Here is a 23,348-nt window from a genome sequence, read left to right as displayed (position 1 = left end):
AAAAAAGGGGGACCCACTGCAGGAACTCTAAGCTTGGGCTTTAATCGAGGTGAATGATGTCTCTCTCTTCTGTCTGACATGTACTGGACCCCAGTTTATGATATTGTTTTCATGCATACAACCATGATTCCTCCATCTCCAGGCAATCACCCACTCTGTTACTTCACCAGTAAACATGGTAACAGGATTGGGACAGCGATCAATACCGCCAGACATAATTAATTACATTGATTAATTATTAAAATAATTACCTTGTCTACCAGCGGATATTTAAGTCTCATAATGATGGTACCCCTCACTCTGCCTTAGGTTCACCTGTGCTCTACATTCTCTAGCGAATCTCTCCGAGTTTGTTTTTCTCTGGCTTTGATTTCACTTTGTTTTATGGATCTTGTTCTCAAATTTTCCCTTGACTTCTGCTTTGTCTGTACTCTGTGTTTGACCCTGCTGGCCTGACTTTTCTTTTTGGATTGCTTGATGTATTGACATTTGTTTCACGGGTTCTCCCTCTACAAGGTCCGTTGTGACTCACTGGATTGGTCCCTTGACTGTTAGACCTTGCTTAGGGACAGTGTTTTTTATTTTGTGTTTGCTAAGCCTGTTTGGTAAGCCTGGTCACCGCCTGATTCAGCGCTTACACATCTCCTCACCTGCTATTGGATTCAGCCCCCTGCATTAAGGTCACTGCGCTGCTACTGGAGAGTGCAACAGCATCTGTTTTTTCTGCAGTGAACAGTTTTTATGATCATTTTTTTTAATTATGAATTACTTTGGAGTCTTTTTGTTTTACGAGAAAGACGCTATTTAAATTAATTGAATATTATCCTTTATATAGTGTGTAGTTTTCCATTATTGTTTGTTCAACGTGCTCCCAATCTGTCACTCAAACTAGATACGATTAGATGCCATTCAGTTAAGCCAGCCCTTTTTCAATCAGGCTTCCGATCTATTTCCCTATTTCACTAATTAGATGCCCTATATAGTTTCTTCAAACTGCTGTATTGTTGCTCTGTCATTAAAGCCTCAACCTAATGACAGTGTGAGTTGTCATTTCTCTCTTAACAAAGTTTTTCCTTTTTTCCCAATTTTCCCCCTTTTTTCTTTGTACTTTTTTCCTCTTTTTTTGGTAAATTATCTAAATATAAATTATCGTAAATATACTGACATCTTAAATAGTGCACTGAAACCTGCATTTGGGCTCCGACCGATCATCACGCTGCAGCACAGCTTACCACCTGATGCAGCATAACAATTATTGTTTATTTTTTAAGCAGTTTGCTTTTAAATTAAAAAAAGCTAAATTTAAAATAAAGATTAAAATTATAAGCTGCTAGGCTGCTGAGACTTGCCAGGCTCCTGTGAGTTTGCAGTTTTGTCAGTTTGGAGCTGTAGGGCTTGTGGGACTAAAAGCACCTCATTGTATTGACAAGTGAATGCTTTGGATGAAAACCAAAGTTTTCTGTACTTAGTTTGTACTGTGCTGGTAGAAAGTTTGTAGTCGTAAGCCAAACAGAATCAACTGGTGATTCTAAATGAGGGTGTATATGTGTAAAAAAGGTCCAAATATTTTTCTAAAAAGGGTAATAAGGCAACAATAAAGGTAGATTAATGTAAAGTGTCAATATTACTATCAATAAAATATTAATACGAAGTGTTATTGTTATAGCTTGGCACTGACCTGGGGAATACTGCGGCTGTGAGAGGTTGAGGAATCCACCCTTTGGGTCTGGGTAAAAGCAAGTGGCCAGGCAGAGCCGAATTTGTGCTGGGCAATCCGTCGAGGCTAAAGATGCGCTGGATAGACAGGCAGAACAGGGGATGCACTGGGCAGTCAGACAGAGCAGAGACTGTGCTCTTGGAAAGCCCAGTGACAGAGCACCTGACAAAGGACAGGACAGGGCTTATGTATCCAGCGCTGTTGAGGTAATTACCCATTGAGTGAAGATAAGTGGTGCAGAAAGCCTTCCCCATCGATATCTCACAGCACCGGGAGGTATTGTAACCTTCACTTTTTACAAATAGCTTTGTGAAAGGTGTTTCCTGGGGTAATTATTACTTGTGATCAATATTTACTTAAAACTTAATTCATATAATTCAGAATTATCCTAGACCGTAGCACACTGTAAGGCTTATATTTTGTAACTAGACATGGTTTGACACGTTTTGTGTTTATTTGATGAAAATAGAAACCAACGCTTTTGCCACTTCATTTTAATCAGATTCCAGATTTTGATTATTTACTTAAAATACAGAAACTACTTTACTTTGTGCGCAATTATGCCACCTAGCGATTTAGTGGGTGCCAGGACTCTTTTCCCACTGCCACAGGTTCTTTCATCTCCCAGAACCACCAGTGCATTCACAGGCCAGACAAGACTGTTATATACAGTATAATAGTCCATTTACTGTTTTTACAGTAGTCAAACTTCATCATCAGCACCTCCTGTGGGGCCTGCAAAAAGCAGGATGGGGGTGGGGGAGGGGAATAGAGACAAAACAGTGAAGACAGGCTGGGGACATAGGTGACATATGTTATTTTACCAGAAATTGAGAGAAGAGGAAAAGAAAAACAAGTGAGCAGGAAAAGTGGAAAAGAGACAGAGCAGTAAGGGAACAGGGGAGATGGAGCAGTAGCAGTTGTTTCAGAGGTCCAAGGAAGGCTGACAGCAGGAGAACTGAAAGAAAGGGCAGATATAAGGTCATGGTTGTAATCTATGTAGAGTTTGGGGCTGTAGAGCTGCTTGTTAGAGATCACAAGAAAGTGACTGCTGTGTGGGATTGGAGGATGTTAATGGTGATAGGATCGATGAGTCTGTTCTGGAAATGCGTGAGTGGGTGAGAGGAGATGATGAGGTGGGGACAAAGCGAGGAGTGTGTGAGAGATGCAGGAGTGACAGAGGTAAAAAAGATCTAGGAACCCCAAATGCAAGAGACTTCTGCCTCTTACAAGAACAATTAAGGGATGGAATAATATTGTTCCTTTAAAAGAGTAGCCATTAAAAAAAATGAAACTAATACATTTATGAACTCTAGAAGCGTAAAATGTTTTGTTTTTTGGAAAAAAAAATGTCATTCTCTCAGCACCTTAAGAGAGATTCCAAACTTGAGGAGGTCCATTGCTTAAAAAAACAAGTAGAACCACTTACCACAGTAGATACTGCAGTAGTTAAATGATCCAAGAAACTCATTCAGCTGTTTCTTGAAAGAGTATTTGCTTTAATAACAAGTCAGCAATTCAATGCGCGTTTGGAAAATATTAGGCTTGCACAATAAAAAAGAAAACTTTTCTTTTTGCTTTGGCGAAATATTTTTTAAATATGTACAATTTTTTCTCTATCTGTGGATTGTGACCTGCCTTTTTTATATGTAAAAAAGTTATTGTTCCCTTTGTTTTCCTGCTGCTCTTTAGAAGCAAACAATTATGGATACAGAATCACCATTACCTACTTTCCATGAGTGACTTTAGCTCACATCCTAAGTTCTTCTCTCTCAGGCACAGTTTAAAAGAACCAGCATCTACGTAGCCAACTAATTAGCTGGATTGTCTTAGATATTTATCCCAGTTAAATTCTGAGAGCTTTTTGCAGGCTTTTGAATAAGAGGCAAATGTGAACCCTGTTTACAAGACCTACTATATGTAAACATATACAGTATTTTTCATTTGTTGAATAAACATTTAAATAAATTATTTGTTTAGTCTGTTCTGTCAAACATTCCTGTGCAAAATCATCCTTTGTTTTGTTTATTTATCTACAGGTATATCATCTCATTCTCTCAACCAGTTTATATTTATTTCACTGTATTGCTTCATATAAGGAATTATATAACTATATTGCTGCTTTCAGTTTTTAAAAATTAGATTTAAGAATATCCAATACAGCCCTGGACTTGGGTAATGAACAATTTAAAAATTTATAAAAGGTGCTCTTGCAGTCTTCATGTTCAGCAGCCAGTCTACTACTTTAGACTGCAGTTAGAATAAAAGAAAAATGATGATCATTCACTACCATTAAGTAGTGATTACCACTGATTTTGCCTCCCAATGAAATGAACACACCCAAACCTTGCCAGGAACATGAGCGTCACATTGTAGAACCACTAAAATCCATCACTGTAGGATCTCAGGTCTGTAGATTTCTTTAGGTTGACACCACATGTGCACTAATCTGTTGAGAAATAGGTAAATAATGATTCAACTGACCATAATACCTTTCTCCAATGATCAGTAGACCATTTCTTCTACTCTCTGCTCTACTAGCCTCACAAATGTGTATTTCAAGGTGTGATAAACAGTTTGTACACTGCTGGAATCCTGCCCTGTGAAGCTCTTGACTTACCATTTCTAATTAAAGCAGCTGCCAGCTTCCCAAAAAGAAATTTGTAGTCCATTGACATCGAGGATGTGCTTCCACCTGCTGCTGTTCTTTTCTGTTGCTGACATCACCTTCGAGACCATTACTCATGGCACATCAAGAAGTTGAGGTGTCTTGGTCTCTGAAGCTTCTGCCAAATGCTCCCCAAGAATCATCCCCTCTCTCAAAGTCACTAAGCTCTCCTCTTGCAGCCATGCTAGCCTTTATCATAAGTGAACAAGCCTGAAGATCATTTTTATACCTGACCCTAAGCATGCAGGGGTGTTATTTGATTATTTAACACAATTGTGTTGATGACCTTGCTTTCAATATACAGTACTTCAATATACAGTTCTTCCTGGTGTTTCTATTTTTTATCCACTACTTCTATGGTAGCATACATATGCATTATTAGCATCAAAGAGTTTGCAATGAAATAATGAAGTATTTTCAGCATTTTTAATATTGGTTTTGCTGTGCACTACATTACACTACATAGAATGTTTGTTAAGCCTTTTAGGCAGGACGTTGCGGAGCAGGTAACCTCCGACAATTTATATCATTTTGGTCATACCACCAAATGACCATAACATGTTAACCCCATGCTGCAACATTTCTTTCCTGGTGGGGGGGGTGTCTTCCAAAATGACAACACTCCCAGCACAGAGCATGCGTTATTGTCCAATGGTTTGATGGGCATGACACTGATCATCAGTGTATTCAAGATCACTGTTTGATTTCTGATGAGATTTGAGTTTTTATTTTGCAGCCCAAGGGTGTACAGCATTTATGTCTGTTAAGGTCACCTCATCCCCATCTTGGTTTTAAATAATACTAGTTAAGTCTGTATTTGTCAACTCAAAGTAATACAAACATGATTATGTGCTGCTAAAATGTCATAGAAGCAGAAAGGAGACGATCATTAAGACTAATTTATTTTCTGATGTAAACTTGTTAATTTGCTTATCTTACTTGTGGTACTTACTTTCCCTGTAAGAAAAGGTCTATGTTTTCATACTTGAAAGATTAAATTACAATTTACTATAAACCTTTTGCCAAATACTCTGCACAATTCTAGACAGACCTGCTGCTATGTACTGTAGTTCTCTGGAGGATTTTTGCTGCTAAAATATTAACAGATCCATTGTTGAGGTTTGCTTTGAAATCTCCCTTCTCCTCTGAATTAAATATTTAATTAACCAAAAGGTGAATGAGGTACCGCAGTAAGAGCTCGTTTACACTGATGAAAAGCAACAGCTTTCATTGTAAATGACATGGCATAATTTACAAGTTATGACAGCTAGCCTCTTATAAGAATTTCTGCCCGCAATGAAAAAAGTTAATCAAAATCAACTAGATGAAGCAAAAATTGTTCTTTGCAACCCCACTTGATTCAACTGATTCTGTTAAAATGAAGGTTCTGATTTATTTGAAAAGTGTTCCAATTTTCATCAAAAACTGCATACTATACAAGAAAGTGTACTGTCAGAACATAAACGTTTTAGAGCTACCATAAAAATAGAATTTCTTTGCTTCCACCTGAACTCATAAAATCAAAATTTTTTCAGCAATGGTTCTTCATTTAAGCAATATGTGAAAGGGGGAGACAGAGGTAGATTATTTAAAAAAAGTTTAACATGTTTTTCTTGACTGTGAGTTTATTTGTTCAAACTTGTATTTTTTGTTTTTACTGTATGTATTTCAAATATTATGGTTCTCCAGAGCAGCCTGTGGAACACAAATATAGAAATGTAGGTCCTTTAGAACAATAACACAAGTAATACACAGAAATTACTCAAAGCTGTCTTAGTGCCAAGATGGAAATTGATATCTTTAACAAAGATTGCATTTCTTTAATCTTATTCAAACATTGTATTTGCCTGACTTCAAAAATGCAACCAGGTTATTTTATTGCTTTCTCTCTGAACATTTTACTTTTTTACATTTTACTGACCCAGTCATTGCCTTGCCATGTATATTTCAAACACTGGACAAGGACACAACAATGGTAAAGTTGTCTCAGGCAGAGAACTGATGCCTGTAATGACACAGCCTCACATGAAGCATAGAATCTTTTGATTGGACAAAAGTAGGTAAGTATTAGAAATTCAATACAGCAAAGATCATCACATTTAATTTAATAAATATCAAGCAAATTACAGCATCATCCTGGTCATAAGTACAAAAGAATAAGCCATATGAAAATGACATACTGTAGAAAAAGTCATTACAAGAGTTCATAATTCAATTTCAAGAGGAATAAAAGATATATGGAAATATACCTGCAAAAAAGTTTGCAAAAACATTTGCAGGCAGAGCTATGGCAGGGTTCTATAAATATGTCTGGAAACGAATAACAAGTCATTGTCACAGTCAAAAGACTGATTTTCCAAAAGCCTGAAGCATTCCACAATAAAACCTGCACCTGTTGCCCACAAAGTAAGAATCTGCTTCCTTGCTTTCTTACCCTTTTTGATAGTAGGTGTCCCAGCCAGCAAGTCCTATTTCTCAGGGATCTGCATAATTGGGTATAGTAATGCATACTACCCTATAACAAAATTTAACTTGATTTTTAAATGAAGATGGGTGTTGGACATGGAGCCATGTTGACAGGGAGCTACAGGAAGTAGGGCCCCAAACTCTGTCATTCATTGAAGAGAACTGGTTTGTGTTGTTTTACTGAAACATGTCAATTGCATGTCTATTTTCTGAGTATTTAAGAAGGATTACACATAACAGTGGGCTGTTCAGCCCTTCTTCATTTGCTTGGTTACTGCTAGTAGCTAGCTGATACACAATCATGAGGCATTATCTCTATCTTTTGATCTTTCATGATCTGTCATGCTGCCACTGGCTGGGTAGCAGTCAGTCTCCTGACAGATTCTTACATAAGGTCATAGGACACCCATTGTCAAATTAGTATTAAACTGTGTTGCTTCAGGCAGTAAACAAGAAGTGGATTTGTCGTCATACAAAAAAGAAAGGCATTTTTTAATTCAATAGACTACACAGTAACTACATGTCATTTTCACTTTTGCCCTCTGTGGGAACAGTGCCACACGGACTGTTCTTTATCTCAACTTCTACTGTCATTTAAAATACACTGGTGTTGGTTCAGGGGCTCTCCCTTTGATAAAATGGAACAAAATGGGACAAGGCATTTGCTGGAAGCAATCAGGAAAAAGATAAATTCCTTGAGGTGAATTTGTTGACTGTCCAAAATGGCCCTAAACATCTTTATCAAGGACACTTGAGCTAATACTGAATTATTAACATCAAGTACAACAACAACAGTGATCCATTTAATTTCTAAGAACATTTTTTAAAAACACCAGAGGGCTATACAAAAGAACATACAAAAACGATTAAATTTAAGAAGGATAATACAATCTTTCAAGCAAATACAATTGAAGTTTCTAAGAAAACCCAAGAAAGATTACAAATATGATAGGATTATTTGCCCTAAATCTTATCATGAAAGGGAGTTTGTTTCGAGATTTGATGTCTTCCTTCTTGCCTTGTAGTGTTTGGATATCACCATGGTATATATGTATTGTTGATTGCCCATGAAAATATGTAATGCATTATGTTTAGGGTTTTCTTTTTTATTCATGCTGTATTCTGCCCATGAGTGATTTATGAGGAAATGCTTTCCTTGCTTTACAAAGTAAATTCCGAATCTCTTTTTTCAGCTGTGCTGTCTGCTGTGGGCAACCTGTCAGTCCTTATCACTGCCTTCAAGAGGTCTTCGCACCTGAAGGCTCCAGAGCTCCTGAGTGTGAACCTGGCTGTGACTGACCTCGGCATGGCCATCACCATGTACCCTCTGGCTATTGCCTCTGCCTGGAACCATGCTTGGCTTGGGGGAGACACCTCTTGCATTTATTATGGACTCATGGGATTTCTGTTTGGGGTCACGAGCATGATGACTTTGGCTGTAATGGCCGTCGTTCGATTTGTGGTTTCAACCAGTCTGCAGTCTCCTAGTGAGTAAACCTTTTTTTAAACATGAAAATACTTTTGTAATTATACTTACAGAATTTATAGAAAATACAAACAACAGAGGGTTTTGGTTTATTGGTCTTCTTGCTATCTTCCTAATAGCATAACATTTTTAGCTTATTATATTTTAGGTATTGTTTTGAGTTTTGTATTTCAGTATTTCAGCTCAAACCTAATTAATGCAATGTAGAGAAGTGAAATATATTTAATAATATAAGTCTGAAACATCTGCGATGAACTGGTGTCCCATCTAGGGTGTATCCTGCTCTGTGCCTGTTGGATGCTGGGATAGGTTCAGGGTCCCATGAGACCCTGAATTGGGGATAGCAGTTTGAAAATGCCATATTAATGTTTTTTTGGCACAGCTTGCTTGATTAAGGGAATGGCTGACTACCTGTGAGGATAAGTCTCTTTCATCCCAGGGCATGAGCCAGGGAGCTGCTGGAAGGGTGAAGATAAGATAGAGGGAGCAGGATGAGAAAGAAGCACAGAAGAGGGGGGCTGCTTGGCAGTCAAGATAGATAGATAAGATTTATTGATCCTGAAGGGAAATTGATAAATACTTATGAAGATTGAAGATACTTATGTGTAGGAGAGCACACGTGGTGTGAGAGAGCACACTCCCTGTACTGTTTAAAACACTACTTACTCATACTGTACATTAAGGCCTTCTCAGATTATGCTTTGTGGGATCATAGTTAAAGGAATCACTCTAAGACTCATACACAGCTGTTGAGTTTTTCTCAACCTGTTTTATATAGAATAATAATAAACTTTATTTTATATAGCACCTTTAAAGGTGGCTTCTCAATGCGCTTAACAGAATGACAACAACAATAAATAAAAAGAATACACAAGATAAAACACCACTACAATATATAGAGGAGACCGTGGATGATGGTACTAAGAAAAGCAGAGGGGTGAAGAATGGAACCAGTTAAGCAAAGGCTTTTCTGAAGAAGAGGGTTTTGAGTCTGGATTTGAAGGAGTTTAGAGAAGGTGACTCTCTGATATCCTTGGAGAGAGAGTTCCAGAGCTTGGGGGCATAACAGGAGAAGGCCCTGTCACCCATAAAATGTAGAGGGGAGGTAGCACGACCAATGTAACATGACCCCATATGAGGTCTCCAGGAACTTTGAAGCCCCAGGAGAGGGAATTATTACATATAGTCACATTGTGCAAAAGCTTAACATTGATAATTTGTGATCTCTACATCACGGAATACAGAATATGCACTAGAATATATATTAATATTTTGTATATCATGCTAGATCTGAAAATCAAGTAAAAGGTTATCATCAATCTTGATCTGATTTGGCTCTTCACTTATAAATGGTGTGGTCTCATCTGTATATAATCAGGCAGCTATGAATTTTATATTTTATGTTAAAATATTTTAATGAATTTCTGTATCACCTGAGATCCTTGAAATCCCCCCCAAAATAATAAAATATATTTTTGAAGAGCACATTTAATGTTTTAAGTGTTACAAAAGATATCAGCAATGCAAAGACATAGTCTTATTGAAGCTATGTAACCATTGTTAAAAAATAATGGATTTATGACTTCTCTCTTATTTACAGATTAATTTCCCATGAATTAAATTTGAATAAAATTCAAGAGAATGAGTGCTAGATTATTTTGGAATATTTGTTTGTTGCTACTTTTGTCATGTGTGATAAAACCCTAAAGAAAACAGAAGAAAGGAGATTTTTTAGCACAAACCTACTATCCCATGGCTATGAGATGTTGTGTCTTCTGGAACATTTGGTTGTAATACCCACTGCTGAAACTGGAGTTAAGCAGCAGTCTTACAGAGAACAGGCTGGGGTGGTGAAAACAAGCACAGACGAGCGTGTAGCAGGCAAGCGGTCATCCAGAGCCGTGGATAGGGACAATGCAAAGTGTGGAAAACAAGTAGAGAGTGTAGTGAAGCACAGAGGGAATCTTAAGCCAAGGTACAGAAATAAGGCATGACCAGAAGGAGAGAGATGTCAATATGTAGCAGGGTCAGGAGACCAGAGGGAAAAACAGACAGGCAACACGAGAACTAAGCTGCGGCTGCAAGCTATAACAGATCCCAGAGCACTGTCAGAGCAGACCTGCTGTAGGTAATCTGATCCTAACAAGGCAGTAGTAGACACTGCTGGAACAGATTTCCTTTCTGATTATGGGACCACGGCAAGCAGCTGATAGACCGGTGAGTAGAGTAATGGCCAGCTGCAGTGGTAATGTTAGTAATCCCTAGCACACCAGCCAGGAAGGTCATGACATTAGGAAGCTAAGGGCATAAAAGTGAGGTGATTATGATAATGATTCTTGACATTCCTACTAAAATCATCTCAGCAGCCTGTAATCCATTTTTTTTGCCTGCAATCTAATGCTTTCAATCATTTTTTTTAACATGTAGCTTTCATTTGTACTGTATATGACAATATAAAAGTTGGTAGTCTTCAGATGCATGACTAATGCTATTTAAAGGGAGTCCTAAGCTTTCATCATTGGAAAAAAAACTTGAACTGGATTGTACTGAAAGGCACAGAAGTCAAATACTGAAAAGATATACTGTACTGTATAGTGTGCTGAAAAGATAGAGAGTTTTTTTTAAATTGGGATGCTAACATTTTGTGAGGGTTATTCATCACAATGTCAAGATTGGGGGTTGACAGTTTGTCCTTAGTAGGAGTAGTCAGTGCCCATGGTGGATAATATGAATACCAAAGTGAAATGAATTTTCATAAAATTGCTGTTTGTGGAAAAAGTTTTCCCTGAATGCTTTGACCATGATACAACTTAATTATTAAAAAATAAAATAACCAATTTCACTTGTAATGATGTAATGATGTAAATGCACAAGATTAGGACTTTGACCTTCTCCTGAAGCTCTGTTTTAAAATACATTTCTTAACACCTCTTAACACATAGGACACGTAACTCTCAAAAAGGAAAAGAAAATGAAGACTAGGTGGGCCAAATGGGCTCCTCTCATTAGTAGCTATTCTTATGAGAAATGCAATGTATGATAACAACATTTATGCTACTGTATGTCTCCATTTCTTTAGGGGAGAAGATAAGCAGAAGGAAAATTCACGTTCTGATTATTTTCACCTGGCTGTATTCCCTGCTGTGGGCAGCCTTTCCACTGCTTGGCTGGGGGAAGTATGGTCCTGAACCTTTTGGGATATCATGCACCATTGCCTGGGCTGAGTTCAAAGAAAATGGATCTTCATTTTTGATATGCATATTCACACTCTGCACAATAATACCAGCAGTGACCATCATAGCTTGCTACTTCGGAATAGCATGGAAGCTCCATGTGGCCTACAAGACCATTAAGAACAGCAACCACATCCCTAATGCAATGAAAGTGGAGAGACGACTTGCTCTTGTAAGTATTCAGATTGTTGGCTTTAATTTACTAATGATTTAGGCATCTCTGAAGGCAAACGGGAGGAAGCCATTCGGCTATTCACAACACAATCGAATCTTAGTAAGTGGCATTCAATGTTTTAGTTTCAGGGATTTGACCAATTTTGAAGAAGGAAATACAGTAGATTTGGGTATACAGCATGTTATAGGGTTTTAATAAAATTGTGTAATCTGTCAGATTCAAAAAAATTATGCACAAAATTTTTGAAACAGAGGGTGTACCCGTGGAGTCACAGATATATGAATGGAACTGTAATAAAATGCCACTAGATGGCACCTTTCTCATTTGCTAATTCTATGTAATAAAAGCAACAGAGATCTTGTTGTCATCCATCTTTCAGGCCTGACTCCTCAGTACAGAGCCACAGCTCATAAATCAACCTTCATTTTTAGAGGTTTAAAGCAAAGACAACCTATAGTACACCTCATCTAGCCTGTTTGGTTGTTAGTACTTTGTTCCATAGTTCCAGCACTCTTAAGCATTAAATGCACTTCTGCATAGTTTCCATTTGTGACTTCTGGTTTTGCTACTTATTCTGAAGTCCACTGGGTTGCCTTTGTCACTGCCTTTGAGGGGTTTGAATACTTAAGCTGAATAAATTCTCAGAGAATAGTCTTCTCTGTTCAAGGCTATAAAGGTTCACTTCCTTCAGCTTGTCAGTGTTGGTCATTTTCTTAAACTCCGAAGTGCATCTAGGTGCTCTTCTCTGGATTGAATCTCCACAGCAGCAGTATATATTTGTAATATGGTCATTTCAACTTGACACAATATTCTAAATTAAGTCTTACTGATGCATTGTACGATTTTAACATCCATCCATCAATCTATTTTCTAATGCCTTTTTCAAATTCAGGGCCGGGGGGGGCAGGGGAGTCTATCTTGACAAGCAGCAGGTGCAAGGCAGGTTGCACCCTGGACAGCATGAAATTTAACATAACATCACTTAAGTTCAATTCCACATTTTTAACAACATATCCTAACATTTTGCTTTAATTGTATTACTTCCCCACATTGTCTATAAGATTGAATTTGTCTTCGTAATGTTCAGTGCTTCCCATTTTGTATCTGTAGTTGGTGTTTTTGCTGCTCCAATGTAATATTCTACATTTGTACATTTTAAATGGAATCTGTCTCCAGCTTTTTTCACAGCTGGAGTCAAGGTCCAGGATCCCTGAAGCTAAAAGCGAGAATAAATGCTCTAGTTTGAAAACCTGGAGATAAGGGAAGCGTGTGACTTGTAGCATAATTGAGATCACCTAAAAGAGCAAAAGCTCTCGGTTGTAGGAGGGACAGAGGGAAAAGGTGGAAAGTACTCTGTGCTGTGACTGAACTGTAAGGTGGTAAGGCTCAGAAGGATAAAGAATAATCCCCTAAGAGTTCATAAACGTATCAAGTAGTAGCACATTCTGAACTGTGAATTCAAAGATGCAAGTGGCACCCAGGAGTGGAGTGCACGAAGGAATAACATTTTCAAATGCACTACATTTTGTTTACCGCCTGAAGCAACACAGACGATGGGCATACTGTATCTATAGAAGTATTTAGGAATGTTGCCACTTGTGAACTTTCAAGCAGGATGTTATTGTCTTGATTTCTCGGTTCTTGGTTACGAATGTGCCATCGTTGTGTTTGTACTGGTTGCGATGGTGTCAAGTGTGATTTGACGAAACTCACGTCGGTCTGTGAGGCAACATGCTTTCAATGATAAAGGACTGCTTCTTAAAAAGTAAAGTTGCACCTGTCACAAGAGCAGAAATATTGAATAGCGACTGTACTGTAGGACTGATAGCGGAACTGATCTTGGTGCACTACATACGAAAGTGTTGACCTGTCTGGTCCACTTCATACTGCCGAATATACAGTAGGAGGATTCATATCAGAGGCCCGAAATAGTGGAAAGCAAAAGTCCTGTGGGTTGGCAAAAGTGATGAACAAGAAGGCTGGGCTGGTTACAGACGGACAGTGGGCGTTGATGTCAGTGGAGCTCAGGAAGGAGTCAGTGATGCCAACTGGGGAACACTGGGGAGCACTGGGGATGCAACTGGGGAGCACTTGAAACAGTTTGAATCCCGGGAGCCTGGATAACTGGATCTGCTGGGTAGAAGATGGGAGGCGAGTCCAGAGCTGGACCATGCCAATTGGATGCTAGCTTGGTGAGGGTAAAGTGTGCAGGTTGGTAACCCCAACCTAACAGCCAGCGCAGCAAGGCGCCAGGGATGATGGAGCTGTTAAAATGAAGAGGCTGGACACAGTGCAGGCTGACGCTGTGCGCTCACACCTGTGGAGCGGAGTGGGAAACAGTGACTAGGGAGCTCCTTCAGGGAGAGAGGAAAGAATGGGGAAAGGGGGCCAGAGATGAGACAATGCATGTAGGCTGGGGGGTCGTACAGTAGGTGTGGTGGATTCAGTAGTTTGATTAATGCTATTGAAGTATTAATCAGCTGGGAATGTTGTGGCATTAATTTGTATTTAAAGGTGTCTTTTAATGGTTGATAAAAGGAAAAATCTAATTTCACACCGAATATTATTTTAGGTTAGTTGTTCCTACTCTGTGAAATTAGGGGTGGTATTTTAAAAGTCGGTTCAGTAGATGAGCCTTACTGCAGAATGTGAAAGTTCTTCTGTACAACTTTATGGATGAAGTCTGTTATCTGTGGGTTTTTTTCTTTTGGTTAAAGCATTCTCTGTATATGTTTGATTTTCTGGATTTAACTATCAAAAAATATTTTCTGAGAAAACATGTAGCTTTTGTTTAGAAAATCTTGTTCATCACTGCAATAAAGTCAAGTCTGAGAATAAGGAGCTGAGTTGTATTGGAAGTAATTATGAGTCTTATCAGCTTTAGAGTTCATGGTGGTATTAAGAGTGTACCATAAAGCTGTGATGTAAATGTCTAAGAATGATACTGTATACCTTAAATTCTGTTTCTTAAATTCCAAAGCTGTGGAATGTACTACAGATTGAATGACAAACAGAAGTTTATAGAAAGACCGCCACGGTACAGCTTCTTATCAGTTGCTTTCATATGCAGTCACATTTTAATCAATTTTAGTCAATTATAATATAAACATGTTGACACCTCTTACTTGAGTGCAAACATTTACATTAAATGAACAGCAATTCAAAGTTCAAAATGGTGTCTCCTTAGGGATCTTCTACTTTGCACTCAACAATAAACTGTTTTGGTGCATTTTTATCCTTTGGTGACAGTATTATAAAGAGAATAGTATTGCAATGTGTGTTGTACAGAGAATGGTGTTTTCACATTAGGCTCTTTAAAATGGACCAATATTTGCAGAAAGCTAGTTTGTTTAACAAAACTGTACATTGTAAAGTATTCATCATCATGAAATTAATTCAATTGGGCAGGAACAAGGTGATATGACAAGGCGGCCTGTATTGTCAGGTTTATAAATTTCAGGAAATAAATAGAAATGCCTACAGAAAAGGTTTTCAACTGTTGGTTAAATTTTCATACTTTCCTCCATTTTCTAATCTGCCTATCCAAGTTGGTGGGGAGACAGAGCCTGGGAGCCAGTCCATCACAGGGCGCACACAGACACAAACATGCACACACACACTTTTACAGAAGCTTATTAACCTACCAGCATAGTGTATCTTTGGACTGTGGGTGGAAACCAGATCACCTGGTACAAACCCATACAAACATGAGGAAGAACATACAACATTCACACAAACAGCATCACTGGAATTGAACCCAGGGCCCCAGCACTGCAAGACATCAATGCTAACCATTGTGTCAGCATGGCTTCATCAGTACTTGAGATTACAATGTTATATTGAACTTGAACTTGAACTTGAACTTTGAACTTTATTGCCATATGTAACCGGTGCTGGTACAATGGAATTCTTACTTACAGAAAGTCTCTCGATTGTAAAACAAGTGTAAAAAAAACAAAACAAAGTGCAAACAGTGCATCAAGACAATGTACAAACAAACAATAGACAATGTGCAAGTAAACATGCAGACAGTTCGAATGTAAACAATACAGACATGTAAACAATGACTGGAGACGTACAATAAATAAATTACAATGAGGTAGATGGTGATGGTGTAGGTGTGGTCCGAGGGGGATGGCTAAATGTGTTCGCCAGTCTCACTGCTTGTGGATAGAAGCTATTGAAGAATCTAGTGGTAAGTGTCCGTATGCTCTTATATCTCTTGCCTGAGGGCAGTGGGGTGAAGAGCTCATGCCCGGGGTGGTGACTGTCCTCTGTGATGGCCAGAATTCTACCACGGCAGCGGTCCTCATAGAGCTGTTTAATCTCGGTGAGACCGCAGCCGATGATCTTCTGGGCCATATTGACCATTCTCTGCAGTGCCTTTCTTTCTCGCAAAGAGGTGTTGCCATACCACACGGTGATCCCGTTGGTGAGGACGCTCTCGATAGTGCAGCGGTAGAAGTTCACCAACACATGTATTGGCATCCCCCATCGCTTGAGGCACCTCAAGAAATAAAGGCGCTGCTGAGCCTTCTTCATGATAGAGTCAGTGTTCACAGTCCAGGTTAGATCTTTAGAGATGTGAATTCCCAAAAACCTAAAGCTGGTGACTGTTTCCACTTCCGTTCCATCAGTACTGAGTGGGCTGTGAGTGTGTGGCCTGTGTCTCCGAAAGTCCACTATTAGCTCTTTCGTATTCTTTATGTTCAAGTCCAGGTTATTGCTATGACACCACCTAAGCAGCTGTACAACTTCATCCCTGTAAGTGGACTCGTCATCATCACTGATCAGTCCTATTATAGTGGTGTCATATAAATATAAATATGTTATAAATATGGTGTCATATTTATAACAGCACTATAATATATTTGCTTATATGACAGGCAGCAAGGTGAAGTAATGGTTGGAGATCTGGCCTAGTAACTGGAAAGGTTTCAGCCCAAATCCCAGGTGGGCCACTGCTGATGTACAGTACCCTTGAGCGAGATATTTCACTGAGATTGTTTAATTAAAATGTCAAGCTGTATTGAAAGAAACAAGTATGGGTTGCCAGACACATAAACTAATAATAACATACTGGTAACTGTGATCAAAATTCCTTAATTTTCTTTTCCTGGTTCAATCTGATGCTTTCGTTCTTGTTAGATAAGGCTAAAGATGAAAACAAATGCTGCCTTTAAAAGCACACCTTCTAAGCACAGCACAATGATCAGATAAACCAGCAAACTCTCATACCAAGGTATTAGGTACGAATGACAGTATTTGCACAAAAATACTGATGTCATTGAAAAGGATTATTTAATGATTTACCAAAACCAAGAATAAATTGCTCCGAAATGCTTATTAAACCATTGTTTTTAAAGGCCTCATTTAAAACATTGTGGTTTTCAGTGTTGATTGCAACAATAGAAAATGATACTGTTGCTCTGAAATCAGTCCAGAGAAGAGTATCATACACCTCCCTGTGTATGAAGCAATGTTCTACTCTAAAATGCTAAAAGGATTGAATCATGTTAGTCTTGAAAAGAAAAGAGAGATTTGAGTCAAGTACTCAAAATCCTTTATGACATTGACAAAGGGACCCCAATCCACTTCTCCTTGGTCAACAGCGAGACACAAACCAGAAACACGAGTGGAATTCAAAGGGAAGTGTATTTAAGTCCAAGGATTGCACACAAGAAAACATTTTACCAGGCTTTTTCTTTTAGTTAGTAACGCATTAGATCATTATTAATCGGGACACCATGGGAAATAAAGTGGGCTCAAGTGCTGTCATGCCCAGGTGAGCAGGTGTTTCTTAAGAACATCAAAGGGCACATTCCAGTCACCTGGAGCAATTAGGTCTGGCTCGGACTGATTATCTCAGCCTCCCTCTTCCAATTAAAGGCTGCTTCACTCCCTTAAAATCCATAAGAGAACAAACCATGCAAATCAAGGAACAAGAACAGAAGTGGGCATCATCATTATTTTAATTTGTTTCAGATTCAACCATGTAACCTTGTAAAGAAGAATGGTGTTCAAAATAACAAGGCAATCTGTTTTTGTTATTTTAATCGTACCAAGGTCCTGACATGCAAAGAATGTTTTATCCTTGTAGACTGCCACAAAGAATCACATAATAATAAGAATAAGAATAATGTCCTCAACATATGAATGGGTTATGTTCCCTGATGAGTTCTAATGATGTCTAATTTTGCATATGTAAAATCTGAAAAATGTGCAACTTTCAGTCCAAAACCATACTGGTATATTAATTGGCTTCAGGGAAATATGGCCCTGGTGAGAGTGTCTCTGTCTATATGTGCCCTGTGATGGATTGGCATCCCATCCAGGATGTACCCAGTCTTGAGCCAGTTACTTGCCAGGATAGGCTCTGGCTCCCCTGTCAACCTGTATGAGGTAAAGTGGTTATAAAATGGGTGGATGTATGTTCTTACTGTTATTTCTGACGTAACCAACATCCCCCTGAGAGCTGAACAATAAAAAAGAAAATGTTTGTATTGTTTCAGATTGCTGTGCTCATCAGCGCTGGTTTTATTGGCTGCTGGGCGCCTTACGCAACGGTGAGCTTCTGGTCGATGTTTCACTCCAGCAAATCCATACCGCCGGAGCTGAGTTTGCTTCCTTGTCTCTTTGCCAAGTCATCTACTGCCTACAACCCCTTCATCTACTACATCTTCAGCAAGACATTCAGGAAAGAAATCAAACAGCTCACGTGCTTCTGTGGAAGGTCAAATAACTTAGTTAATGTCACTGATCATGAGACAATAAGAGGAAGTCCAATTTTAATGACACGTGATAGCAAAAGGCTACAAAAGTCTAACATTCCAGAAGGGAACAGATTGTCAATCAGCAACCTCGAAACTGAGACCTAGCTTAACGCTCTAGGTCCTGAGTAGCAGCGCTTCGATACAACACCTTGCCCAGACGGATTTCAGATGAAGACAGATGTGATTCGCAGTTCTGTTGCTTCACATTGGACACAAGGGAAAGATGCCCCTGCAAATGACTGATCTTCCAGGTTAACTTGGGAAATCAAAGCCAGACTCAAGCTTCTCAAATAATGCAAATTGTTAAACTTTGGAGACTCCCATGTAAAGCGGTGGCATTGTGAAGGGGAGTCTAAAGGTGCAAAACGTCGTTGTACTGTGCAACATCTGTAAACTTAGAAATACTAATACATCTGGTGTGGCAAAACGTTTGCTTTGTGAAAAAAAATAGTAAAGAGCCCTATGCTGTATTAAATTTAAAAAAGCTGAGATTATGTGGACATTTTGTCTATATTCTAAAGGTGATTAAATGCTGTGCATGAGCAGAGAAACAAACACCTGTTGTGTTGTATTTTTACAGAAAACGCATGTGATGTTTAAGCTGTGTAAGGCACACCATTTTCTCATACAGTGTATGGAAATCTCTATGTAAAAAGAAAATGGTTAATTCCAAATAAACTGATGGAAAAAATAAATGCAACATTTTCTGGAATGAGAATACTAGAGTTATAGCTTATGTACTGTACTTTCACAAAAAGTTGTCAATTTGTTTTAAGCCCTCTGACCAGCAATACAGCTTGCGCAGTGAGGCACTGCAACTTGCCAATCACAGAAAGCTTGTTAGGTGCTCTTTTACCCAACGAGGTCCAGGTGGAACAATGCCTGATCAGGTCACCTTCAAAAAGGCCTTCATTAAAAGCTTAGGTCGCTACAAGAAAAAGGCCACAATCAGTTTTCTGTGCATTCCATAATGCCTCAAATGTCACCAGAAGCAAGGGAGAGGGCCATTAGCATGCTGCAGGTAGGCATGTCATGTGCCAGCGTTGCCAGACACTATGGAGTGAGCCACTCCACTGTGTCCTGACTGCAGACAAGGTTTCAGCAGACTGGCAGGACAGATGACTGTCCAAGATCCGGTCTCCCTTGAGTGACCACACCAGAGCAGGACCACCACATCAGACTGGTCCTGGACTGGACCAGATCTGCAGTTTCTCATCTTATGTGAGATTTGAAATATCCTAGCTAGCAGCTTATTAATAACACCCCTCATTTCCTTAAGGATGACTGGGGAAACACCTTCAGGCCCTGGTGATTTATTAGTTTTGATGGAGCTCTATTAATACAGATGGAGCTTCTTCTGTAATGTGGTGCATGCTAACTAAGTCTACTATCTGTGTGAAATATTTATTTGGCATGCTATTTCTTTATAAATAATCTTCTATTATGAATTCCCTATTAATCTTGTGAATTCTTTACTTCAGCTTTTACATATCCTTTACTGTTGTATTGAATAAAATGCTTTGCATTATGTTTTTCAGTTTATTTTTCTATCTTGCTCTTGGGGATTCAACTATTCCAGATACATAACTTCTATTCAAAAAAATCCACAGATTGCAAACTCTGTCTGATTGCACCATAGCCTGCTTCATAGTCTCTCAGTAATAGAATGTGTGCTTATGTCTGCAATAGGTCATCTATAGCATACTTCTTTTGTTATACCATTAGAATTTTAATTTTGCAGTTGAACCCACACAGATTCTGAAGTGCCTGTACCCTCTTTTGCCTCTGACTTGCAGGATATTTTTGATATTTAGTCCATTCTCATCACCCCTTCTACCCAACCTGTTTTTCAAAAAATCTTAGCTATTAACAGTTTGATAAAATATGTACTCGTTAATTTTCCGTGTTGATCAAAGCACATTGAATGTTTTGTTATTGGAGGGGGTAGTGGTTAGAACTCAAAAAGGGAGGGTTGAAGTTTCATATTCTGAGTAGAGCACCAATGTTGCATCCTTGAGTAAGATTCTTTGCTTTTGTACAATACACAGATGTATGAATAGGTATGAATGCAAATCACTTTGGGTAAAAGCAATAGCTACATAAGTTAATAAATGTTTGTTGGATAACATAATTGGTAGGCAAGTGAACTGGCTGGCAACATAAGAAGAGCAGAAGAGAGGCCCAGTCAAGGAGTGGTTTGGGGTAGTTAAATTGCTATAGTTCTAGAGGTAGGTAGAGAGGGGAGCACCAGGTGCTATCAGTGTGCTGCCCATGCTTGGCCATATGCTGATGGTCAATCTGGTTGCATGGATTATGCAGACAGACAGTGAAACAGATTGGTTGTGCAGGCTGTATTGGTTTTGGTTTCATGTAGGTAGAGATGGAGCACAGCCTGCAGGCTGTTGGTGGTGGGGTAGTGGACAGGGGACATTGAAACTGGTGAAGTGGGCCTCCCGAGAACCAGACCTAACTCTGGTGAAGATCCAACTGGGTCCCAACCCCAAAGTACAGGATACAAGCCTTCCGGTTCATGTTTGAGCCTTCCAGCTCATTCTGAAGAAATCCCCTGTTTTTAGATTTTTAAAACTTGCATTACACCTTCAAAAAAGTTTCTGTTCAAGTCTAAAAAGATTCATTTCCTTCCTCCTGTCAGTGTAGGACATTCCCCTATTAAGTTATTAACCGCCTGTCTGGGCAGAGTTCAGTGCAGCATTAACTTTTCTAGAATGAGGTGACCAAACTTTTACACAATATTCTAAATGATGCATGACTAGTGTTATTTTATCATTACATCTCTAGATTTAACATCCGCATTTTAGCATTATACAGTAGTTTAACATGTTGATTGTCTTTCTAATAACTCCCCTACATGTCCTATAGATAGAAATGATGTGTTAACATACAGTAAACACCTAAGTCCTTTTCATACAGTATATAGCTTGGTGTTTTCCATTTTGTATCTATAGTTTGTTTTTCTACTTGCATGCAACCCCTGCGCTTGTCTATATTAAATAACAGATGTTTGCTCAGCTTTTTTGTCTTTTGGAATTCATCTGCTGATTCTTCAGTGTTTGCTAATCCTCCTAATTTGGTATCATCTGCAAACTTGACTCGTTTATTAACAACACCAGAATGATCATTGATAACAGTTAAGAAGAGTAGTGGTCTTAGTAGTATCCCTCTCGATACTCCAGTCACATACTCCGTCACACCTCCCCAATACGAATATTTACCACCTTTTCTGTATCTGTTTTGTATTTAATTGTATTTAATTTAATTGCATTTACACTTATTAACTCAGAATTCCAACTTAGCAACTCAGAATTGAGACTTAGTAACTCAGAATTTCTACTTAGTATCTCAGAATTCCGACTTTATATCTCACATTTGTGACTTCGAAATAGCCCATATTTCATTGTCTGTCCTTTTGTTATTGTAACGGATTCGGGTTCTAGGGCTTGTGCCCTCGCCACTCCCACCCTAGTTCGTGCCTCACTGCATTGGCTCGAACCCAGGTCTTGCCAGTAGTAAGTCGGAATTCTGAGATACTAAGTCGGAATTCTGAGTTACTAAGTCACAATTCTGAGATACTAAGTCGGAATTCTGAGTTGCTAAGTCACAATTCTGAGATACTAAGTTGGAATTCTGAGTTACTAAGTCGCAATTCTGAGATACTAAGTCGGAGTTCTGAGATACTAAGTCACAATTCTGAGTTACTAAGTCGGAATTCTGAGTTACTACGTCGCAATTCTGAGATACCATAACACGTTTTTTTTTACTTCCTGGCGGAAACGGGCTTCCATACATTCCTGATGTCATTTCCTAAAGTTGAAAAACTACAGTAATACTACAGTACACTGTATTACTGCATTTTTGCGTGGGGGTCCCAACCTCCTCGTCCTGTGGCCTCGGACCTGGCTGTGAGCAAAGTGGGTTACCCAAATTTTGTAATGGAACAGTTCTTTCCGGACCCTATGCAGATGACACGATCCAGGATAAACTAAGAAAACACGGGGAAAAAAGGCATGCGGGAGTCGGGAATGAAAACAGGGGGCATGTGCTTGGTGCGCTGGTGTTCAGGGGAGGTGTGGCCGAGGCAAACAATCCTGAAGTAAGTCCAAGGGGAAACCAAACGGAGGCAAAAGACCAAAACCGGGCGGTCCATCCAAGACTGACGATTTAAAACGGGAACTGGGTCGGAACCGGCAGGGGGAACAGGAACAGGAACAGGAACTTAAAACTATAACAGGACCAGGCGCTTCCAGGTCCCGGACTTGCCTGGTACGGAAACCAGAGCAGAGCCCGGATTAACGTCAGCGTCTGGCTTTTAAGGGGGGCTGGAAGGAGGCTGGAACAAGGGGCAGGTGCACAAAATCAGGTCCAAAGTGAAAGAGCCAGAGCGCCCTTGAGGGTGAGAGACTACAATCGTGACAGATTTAAAACAAATAGTTCTCAACACCTGTAATTTTTGGGTGACGTTATTACCTGAATGCCTAACACCAAACAATTTGAGAATTAATCTTTTATGGGGAACTTTATCGAAAAAGTACTGAAAATCCGGGTATACCTTATCTTGTGCTCTGTGTGTATCCATTGCTGTCTTTGCTTGTTCAAAAATGTCTAAGAAGTTGGTTAATGAAGACATACATTTTTCTACATTCATGTAGACAATTTCCAAAGACGTTATTAGAGGATAGGTTATCCTCTAGTTTAGTTCTAATAATTGTTTCCATAACCTTACATGTAACTGAAGTCAGACTTATGGGTATGTAATTATTTACTATAGTCCTGCATTGAAAAGATTAACTTTTTTTTTTGTAATGTTCTGTA

General features: G+C 39.0%; 1 protein-coding gene across 1 annotated transcript in view; it reads left to right on the top strand.

Annotated features, from left to right (window-relative positions):
* opn8b (opsin 8, group member b) overlaps positions 1 to 19,073 on the top strand; it is a 31,041-nt gene extending 11,968 nt beyond the window's left edge. The window contains exons 2-4 of the mRNA XM_088626164.1: positions 8,045 to 8,338; positions 11,417 to 11,742; positions 18,258 to 19,073. Coding sequence (XP_088482290.1) covers positions 8,045 to 8,338; positions 11,417 to 11,742; positions 18,258 to 18,623 — 986 coding nt within the window. The 3' untranslated portion in view covers positions 18,624 to 19,073. The remainder of the gene's footprint in view (positions 1 to 8,044; positions 8,339 to 11,416; positions 11,743 to 18,257) is intronic.
* The last annotated feature ends 4,275 nt before the right edge of the window (positions 19,074 to 23,348 follow it).

This window comes from Lepisosteus platostomus, chromosome 3 (genome assembly GCF_059453375.1).
Source record: "Lepisosteus platostomus isolate fLepPlt1 chromosome 3, fLepPlt1.hap1, whole genome shotgun sequence".
NCBI classification, from domain to species: Eukaryota; Metazoa; Chordata; class Actinopteri; order Semionotiformes; family Lepisosteidae; genus Lepisosteus; species Lepisosteus platostomus.
This window is presented reverse-complemented; position numbering and strand designations above follow the sequence as displayed.